The following is an 8,650-nucleotide window of genomic DNA, read 5'->3' as shown; positions in this document are numbered from 1 at the left end:
GTTAAACTGTAAACTATCCTTCCAGACTCACATTAAGCATCTCCAATCCAAAGTTAAATCTAGAATCGGCTTCCTATTTCGCAACAAAGCCTCCTTCACTCATGCTGCCAAATATGCCCTCGTAAAACTGACTATCCTACCGATCCTTGACTTCGGCGATGTCATTTACAAAATAGCCTCCAACACTCTACTCAGCAAATTGGATGTAGTATATCACAGTGCCATCCATTTTGTCACCAAATCCCCATATACTACCCACCATTGTGACCTGTACGCTCTCATTGGCTGGCCCTCACTACATTTTCGTCGCCAAACCCACTGGCTCCAGGTCATCTATAAATCACTGCTAGGCAAATCCCTGCCTTATCTTAGCTCATTGGTCACCATAGCAACACCCACCCGTAGTATGCGCTCCAGCAGGTATATCTCACTGGTCATCCCCAAAGCCAACACATCCTTTGGCCGCCATTCCTTCCAGTTCTCTGCTGCTAATGACTGGAACGAACTGCAAAAATCTCTGAAGCTGGAGACTTATCTCCCTCTCTAACTTTAAGCATCAGTTGTCAGAGCAGCTTACCGATCACTGCACCTGTACACAGCCCATCTGTAATTAGCCCACCCAACTACCTCATCCCCATATTGTTATTTACATTGTTATTTATTTTGCTCATTTGCACCCCAGTATCTCTATTTGCACATCTTCTTCTGCACATCTATCACTCCAGTGTTAATACTAAATTGTAATTATTTTGCACTATGGCCTATTTATTGCCTTACCTCCATAACTTACTACATTTGCACACACTGTATATAGATTTTCTATTGTGTTATTGACTGTATGTTTTGTTTTATTCCATGTGTAACTCTGTGTTGTTGTTTTTATCGCACTGCTTTGCTTTATCTTGGCCAGGTCGCAGTTGTAAATGAGAACTTGTGAAATAAAAAAATAATTTCAAAAAATGCCACCAGCCATACTGCTCGTTCTGTGCGTGATTTCCTGCAAGACAGGAATGTCAGTGTTCTGCCATGGCCAGCGAAGAGCCCGGATCTCAATCCCATTGAGCACGTCTGGGACCTGTTGGATCGGAGGGTGAGGGCTAGGGCCATTCCCCCCAGAAATGTCTGGGAACTTGCAGGTGCCTTGGTGGAAGAGTGGGGTAACATCTCACAGCAAGAACTGGCAAATCTGTTGCAGTCCATGAGGAGGAGACGCACTGCAGTACTTAATGCAGCTGGTGGCCACACCAGATACTGACTATTACTTTTTGACCCCTCCTTTGTTCAGGGACACATTATTCCATTTCTGTTAGTCACATGTCTGTGGAACTTGTTCAGTTTATGTCTCAGTTGTTGAATCTTGTTATGTTCATACAAATATTTACAGATATTAAGTTTGCTGAAAATAAACGCAGTTGACAATGAGAGGACGTTTCTTTTTTTGCTTGAGTGTATATCCAAATATAAGGCTTTGGCCACATATAGTACGGTGGGTCGACTGCATGATTTAAGCACCTGCCACTGATTAAAAAAGGAACCACAGAAATTGATCACAGTATTGTCAAATTCCCTGGTTTTCTAGATATCCTGGATGGAGGATTCCGGATTTCCTGCTTAGTCCCTCCTTATTTCAGGAAAACCTGTGAATTTTGGGAAAGAATTTTGCAACCCTAGATGGGAGTAACCAGAGTGGGCAGACTAGCCTGGTCCTATATCTGTTTGTGCTGTCTTGCTAAGTCCTAATGACCATAGGGGTTGGCAAGACAGCACAAACAGATCTGGGACCAGGCTATGGGAAACCGCCTCGCTGACAGGTTCTTACTGGTCCGCTGCGGTGAGTATTGGGTCAGAGCGGTTTGGCTGCAGACTGGTCGTGGTCGGACTAGGTCTTCTCATTATCAGCAGTATGAGGCTGGATCACAATGGGTTCATGTTCACCTGCAGGGAGAACAGATGTACTGTTAATTCACTGAGCTCTTCTCTTCTAGGCCAAGCCAGGACACAAGCAGGCAGCAATTACCTATTAGAAAAATAAACTTTTATTAATCCATATGAAATGAAAATGTGTATTCTGCTTTTTTTAACCAACCCTTCCTTTTAGTAATGATAATCCACATTTTCAAAACCTGTTTTGTAAACATAGGCTGCATTCTTTTTCCACTAATTGGTCTTTTGACCAATCAGATCAGCGTTTTGCCAATAACATCAGAATTGGGCTGCCTGTGTAAACACAGCCATTGATTAACAGAACGAAAGCATTGCCTTAATCATGTCAACATCACAAACAAACAGTAACAAGAACGCATGGTTGGCAATGGGGGAAAGTATTGGCATTAGTTCAGCTAGTGGTGTGAAGGGACACGACAAGCTTTTTAGATAGAGCTGTAGCATGCAAGACTAAAGAAAGTTCCCAACAACAAAAGCAATCACAGTGATAAGCACACTGGCACAGTTAGAGCACAGTTAGAGTTACTGAGCACATTCGAAGCTCAATTGCCAAAAGAGAACAAAACAGAAGCATATGGGTTAATAAGCTGCTACAGTACATAGCCCACAATAGCACTAATCAATAGGTGTAAGCAGTAAGCACGTAATACAGTGTACAAAATGCACAAAGAGTGTTAAAGCCAACCTAGTTTGGAGTTTCAACTGAGTTGCCAGAGGCTGCCCTAGGGCCTGACTGAGTCATTATTATTATAGTCTCAGCACTTTCAGCATGTTATAGTGCACTGGAACCATCTTAAAAGTGATGTGCTGGTTGCTCTAAACAAAGAGGCGGATTCTAAAACTAGCTTCTAAAGATGTATTGTTTACCTCATTGACCCACACAGACATAATATTTATGGAGTGGCTGCGGATCTGACTTTTCTGGACCCTTCTTCCCGATGGCTAAAGGTCCCAAAGGTTTTGCGTATGTGCGGGATTCTCTACTTTACGCACCATTTGCAGACAACAGGCTACTGGTGGCAAATGGTGCTCGTTTAATAAAGTTAGCTCAAAGCTGAATCAATGTCTGCAAAAATCACATAATGTTAGTATTCAACATAACAGAACCGAATATAATAGCATAGTATAACGTTACTGTAAGACAAAAAACACCACCTAATTCCTTATGAGATTTTAGGATGATTGTGCGATTGGTCGCATTTTTCTCTCAAGTGGCCAAAACTCAACAGCATGCCCCAGTAGCAAAACATGTGCTTTAAACACAGGTAGGCTATGCTACAGTTTGTTTACACCGTCTGCTCTAAAATCCGCTCACTGTACATCATTCAAAACAACACTGTAGGCTACTTTGAAACAACACTGTGTAACTCAAGAAGATCTAAATGCATATCCCCATGAAACTGAATGAGATCAAATGGTTGGTATGTAGATGCTGCATGGACGTTTCACCGGTAAAACTTGAAGAATTATCATTCACGGTTGACATTGAGAAATGTGAAGGGAGGGAGACCACACGAACGGGATTCGGATCTTCAGTTCTGGGAAAAGGGATCCAGGGGGCAGGTCGAGGCGGTTACCTATGGATCCGCAGCCTCTGCCTAATACTTAAAGGACCATCTAGTACTCCCTCATGCACCTCCCCCCAGGCCTTGCCCCACTCACCCCTGTCCTGCTCAGCTCTGATCTGAGCCTCCAGTTCGTCTGGGTCTACGTATCCGTGCTCCTCCTCCAGTGGCTTGCACCTGCCACAGCAGAAACAGCAGCAGCAACAGCAGCAGCAGAGGGTGAAGATCCCACAACACACCATCAGGGTCTGGAAAATAAAGAAGGAATTTGTTTCACACAGGGCATAATTGACATGAGTTGTCATGCATACACTTGTAAGTGTTAGAAAACTATAATAACCCAATTTTTGTTTTCTGTGAACCCTAATGACCCTAATGATTAACATTCAGTACAATTTAGCAACGCCAAGGTCATGAGTTCATTTCTAACAGGGGATCACATACACTTAATAAAAATGTACAGTATGCACTCACTGTATAATAAGTCACTTTGGGTATAAGCATCTACAAAGTGTATACGTATGAAAATGTGTATAACCTTAAAATACTTTTCACCTTAAACCAACACTTGTGCATGAGGAAGTAATATTTAACGCTCTCGTCTCCAAACTGCTCAGCCACATAGAGGCCCATGGAGCCGTACTCATCGTAGACCTTCCTCTTGGTCTCGTCGTTGAGGATGGAGTTGGCATTGTTGATCTCCTTAAACTTCTCAGCTGCCTCTGGGTTGTCTGGGTTCTTGTCAGGGTGATGCCTCAGTGCTAGTTTCCTGGGAGGAGGAGGAGACTTTTATTTATATTGTCACAGGGAAACTGAAAGTCGTGTTCTACTTTTTGGGAAAGTTTGAGTTTATAAATAAAGAGAATAATCATTTGACCTCATTTGCAAAAACCACAGAGCAGGTGATCAGGTTACCAGTGTGCAAATATGTCTATTTTTTTTTATTAATATTACTAGATACTTCCAAAAAGAGTAAGGACAGCCTATGCTATAGTTTCAGTTAATGGTGCTTTCATTAAGAAAACAGATGCGTTTTTAACTGTTCTGTAGTCTTTCTCAAAGCTTTTGTCTGTGGTTGAGAGTTTTATAACCAGTGGTGAAAGTAAGGCGATACGGTCCGGCAAAATAATTAGTGGGGGTACGCACCGGTAAAACATGAGCCTATCACAATAATTTAATCAAAATGTCAAGAAAACGGTAGGCTATTACACCATTATTTATCATTACCGCATGTCAGAGGCATGAAAAATGAGCTAATGTACTTGAAAGCGGGTGGTACAGCCCAGTGGCGATTTTAGCATGTAAATCTTGGTAGGGCAAACAAAATAATTTTTGGGGGATGCATGCCAGCAAAGCCACTACACAACACAACACTAAACAATACATTCATTGCACTATAACGCTGACAAACGGTGCCCACAAACTGTTGGGGCAGCTTTATGTAGGCCCTAACACCTTACCACTGCTACACCTGGCTATCAGCGGAGCCTTGTCTGACAGTGAAACAATTAATTCTGCCTCATTTACTGCCTTTTAAAAAAACATAGCTGATATGGCTGACTTGCTTAAACAAATGTTGTTTCTACTGACAATTGAGATGTACAAACTATGGCATAAGGGGACGACAAGCGGATAAGAGGCAATCCATAATTTCGATTAAGACATTAATGAGCGAGCTAGGACGGACGTAGTCAACATAACTATTTGTTCAGCACTTTTGAAATGTACAGCGACAGAATTCATAACATGGGCCATTCTTACAGTGTTCTCCCTGTACATCAAGTCAGAACCGTAGGATAAATAAAGGGGGCATATAAGCAGACAATGAAAGCTCTTACAATATTTGATGATTACATTTCTCTAAAACAGGTTATAGGCTACATGTGCACCACCAAGTCAGAACAGTAGGCGTAATTAAGAGGAAAATAGACCAAATTATTACGGTGAGGCACATGGGCTACTAACAGCTTACTACACAACATACACTTAGTATTACTTTCTTAGCTACAGTATACATATCTCTCTGGCATATTACGTCATTTATGCAGCAGCATACAATACATTTCTGGACTCACCTTGTTGTGCTCTGCTCACTTGAACAGGCGTGGCGGTCCTTCGTGGGCAAATTTTGTCATCAAACTTTGTTATCAAGACAACTGGGAACTCGTAAAAAAACAAGGTCAAACCATGATGACATCAGTGATCTTCAGGACGGAGCTCTAGAAAGAGGCCCGAGTTCCAGACTTACAATTCTGAGTTGGATGACCGTTCAAAACGTATTTTCCCAGTCGGAGCTCGTTTTTTCCTGAGTTCTCAGTTGTCTTGAACTCACTGAAGTCAGATTTCCCAGTTCTGAGTTAAAAGTTGTTTTGAGCGCGGCAGAAATCATGCTGGATTGACAGCATGGCCAATGTTGAATGTTTATCATTTTAAGCTTGGAAAAGAGACCCTTAAACTGAGAATTGGGACCACACACCCACTCCACTGAATAGCAGGCTAGTGATTGCTTTGCAATGCTTGCAGTTAGACACTGATTCCTTCCAAACCACTTATTGTTGAATTTGCAATTTCCAACTTGTTGTGTATTGTTTATGTCCAATGGCCGATGAGCACCGATACTCTTTATCTATAATTTCTCTTATTTATCTTCATATGACAAGGATTAAAAAAGATTTGCCAGTATATTGTCGACTTGATTCATGATGATGACTGCTAGCTAACATTTTGAAAGTATGATGTTGAAATTATCAGTCCAATCAAAGCTACTGTAGATATAACGTGATTTGACATCATTGTATCTGTGGCCAATGACCTTGAGCCTTCTTGGATGGGCACTTCTAATGTAACTCTATGGCAGCACCCAAGGGGCTTGAATTTTCAAGCACTACCGGTAGATTTGGCAGTGACTAGTGTCCCCATGAGTGACAGAACACTGAGCCAATCACGGCGCAACTAGAGACCATTACCAACCTGTAGGCTCTGTATTTTCCGCTGGCTGCCCCACCACCACAGGAAGCACTAAGCTAGGCTGAAATACCTGCATTTTGTGGTCCTCTGTAGCTCAATTGGTAGAGCATGGCGCTTGTAACGCCAGGGTAGTGGGTTCGATCCCCGGGACCACCCATACGTAAAGATGTATGCACACATGACTGTAAGTCGCTTTGGATAAAAGCGTCTGCTAAATGGCATATTATTATTATTATTTTGGAGCTGACTTCCTCAAGAAAGCAAAAAAGAGACCATGTTTGTATGGAGGTTCTATTAACTCAATGATTTTTATTTTACATTGTTTGCAAACTGATATGTGGCACGTATTAATGCCAAAATAACATGAAAAACAGGCAACTGGTATAGCCTACACTCCAAAATGTGACAAGAACGCTGACATTTTGCCAAGGCAGAGATGAGTGGGCCACACAGAGACGCACGCAGACAGTAGTGGACCCATAAATTCTGGCCTAATGACAATCGCCAAATGTCATTACACTTTTTGGTGTTTTGTGAAACAGATGTCTCTTTCATTCACCACTGTTTGGAGGCTGGAAATATGTTGCCAGTGGATGAACATGTGCGGGTAGCCTAGTAAAGGAGCCCTTTGAAGTGATCGTTTGACAATCAGATAAAAACATCATGACTGGTTATTGTTTATGCCACAATAAATGGTAATACATTTTAAAAGTTAAATTACAAATCTTTACAACTAGGCCCACAGACATTATATTGAATTAATAGGGATTCTATATGTAATTCTATGATTAGGCCCATAAAATGTTTAGGAGGTCCCGTTTATACCTGTATGCCTTCTTTATTTCTTCTGCGGATGCCCCCTGCTCCAGTCCTAGTATCTTGTATAGACTGTCACCTGCGGTGGACATCTTACGTTGAGGCCTTTGGTTTGGTTCCGCCATGTTTTAGACCTGCAACTGTGATAAATACAACAGCTATGACAGGTATGCCATGAGGATATTGTGAAAGATCATAGACTTTGCTTGTGTTTTAGCTCATGACACAATGATGCAAACAATTTGCCAACTTATCTTTCTGTCTGTCACCAGCCTGCATTTCACCCCTTCAATTATGCATTAACCCCACCCGGTGCCAGTGTGTGTTAGAGATGTCGACGATAAGTATGACCTGTCTCTTCTTTAACGCCCTGGAAGCTCAGATTCAAACTCCCATTAGACAGCTCTGCAAGCATTATTATGTCAAAATATGTTCGTTACTCACCAAATGGAGTTTAGCTGGGGGGGGATGACTGCTTATAACATAAATTATGCTTGGGATATTAAGATTCTAAAAAGATAGTGTGTTACACTTATTTAGGAAAAGTCAAGGACGGGGAGACAACTTTAAAAATGGCAGAGTACTTCAAAAAGTAAATTCGTTTTGAGTCAATATGAAGCTCTCAGCTCACCTAGTGTTAAATGGTTATATTTGCGGCAGCCTTGCCTACCATCTCCTGGTCGCTGAGCCTTGCCTACCATCTCCTGGTTGAGCCAGTGAGAGGTTGCCAAGCCTATTGTGATTATTACTGTTATATCAGGGCATTATGTTCTATTCTCATTAATTATAGGCCTATGGTTTATTATGTGTAGGTCTATGTGAGTTGCATGTTAAATGTAAGAGTCATGGATTTACGAAGGCCTACAAGACTATATTGGTCTGTAATGCAACAGTCGACATCTCTAACGCACAGATTCCGGGCTAACCCCACCCCACCTACTGACCTACCGCATAACCATTCACACTCGATCATGCATGCTCCTTGAATGAACCTCTGTAGTTTATTAATTTGAGACAATGAAAACATCGATGAGAAAAAAATACAATAATCCATCCACCTTTAAAGACTGATCCTGAAACAGATTGTGGGAAAGTTACACTTTCAATTGTTTAGATAAACTATGCATGAGGAAGTAAAATGTATAAGACCAAACAATCACACACATTCTACCCACTTTTTTTCGACGGGGGTCGATAGTCTCCTGGTGTCCCTAGAATTTGGTGGTGTCTGTGGCACAATTACCTTTGACGCAATTGCCAATAAAAAAAAATAACAAGTGTAGACTCACAGAAACAATCTCCCTCCCAAAACAAAAGTTGCCGGTGAATGCAGGAAGTAGAAAATGTAAGTATAGCCT

The 8,650-nt window shown here is 41.7% G+C and overlaps 1 protein-coding gene across 2 annotated transcripts; it reads right to left on the bottom strand.

Moving 5' to 3' along the window:
• Window positions 1-665: 665 nt before the first annotated feature.
• On the bottom strand, window positions 666-8,650 carry LOC311145934 (dnaJ homolog subfamily C member 5-like). Of its 2 annotated transcripts, XM_084182331.1 has the most exons (5): window positions 8,468-8,650; window positions 7,302-7,432; window positions 4,065-4,278; window positions 3,607-3,757; window positions 666-1,935 (listed from the first exon to the last, which is right to left on the bottom strand). In XM_084182331.1, exons 2-5 carry the CDS (start codon window positions 7,415-7,417, stop codon window positions 1,880-1,882), a joined length of 537 nt encoding a protein of 178 aa, XP_084038457.1. In that variant the 5' UTR covers window positions 7,418-7,432; window positions 8,468-8,650; the 3' UTR covers window positions 666-1,879. The 2 variants fall into 2 exon arrangements, with proteins under 2 accessions (XP_084038457.1, XP_084038458.1); XM_084182332.1 differs by lacking the exon at window positions 8,468-8,650 and having other exon boundaries at window positions 672-1,935; window positions 7,302-7,477.

The sequence above is a fragment of the Coregonus lavaretus genome (assembly GCF_964263955.1).
Source record: "Coregonus lavaretus genome assembly, chromosome: 18".
In the NCBI taxonomy this organism is placed as follows: Eukaryota; Metazoa; Chordata; class Actinopteri; order Salmoniformes; family Salmonidae; genus Coregonus; species Coregonus lavaretus.
This window is presented reverse-complemented; position numbering and strand designations above follow the sequence as displayed.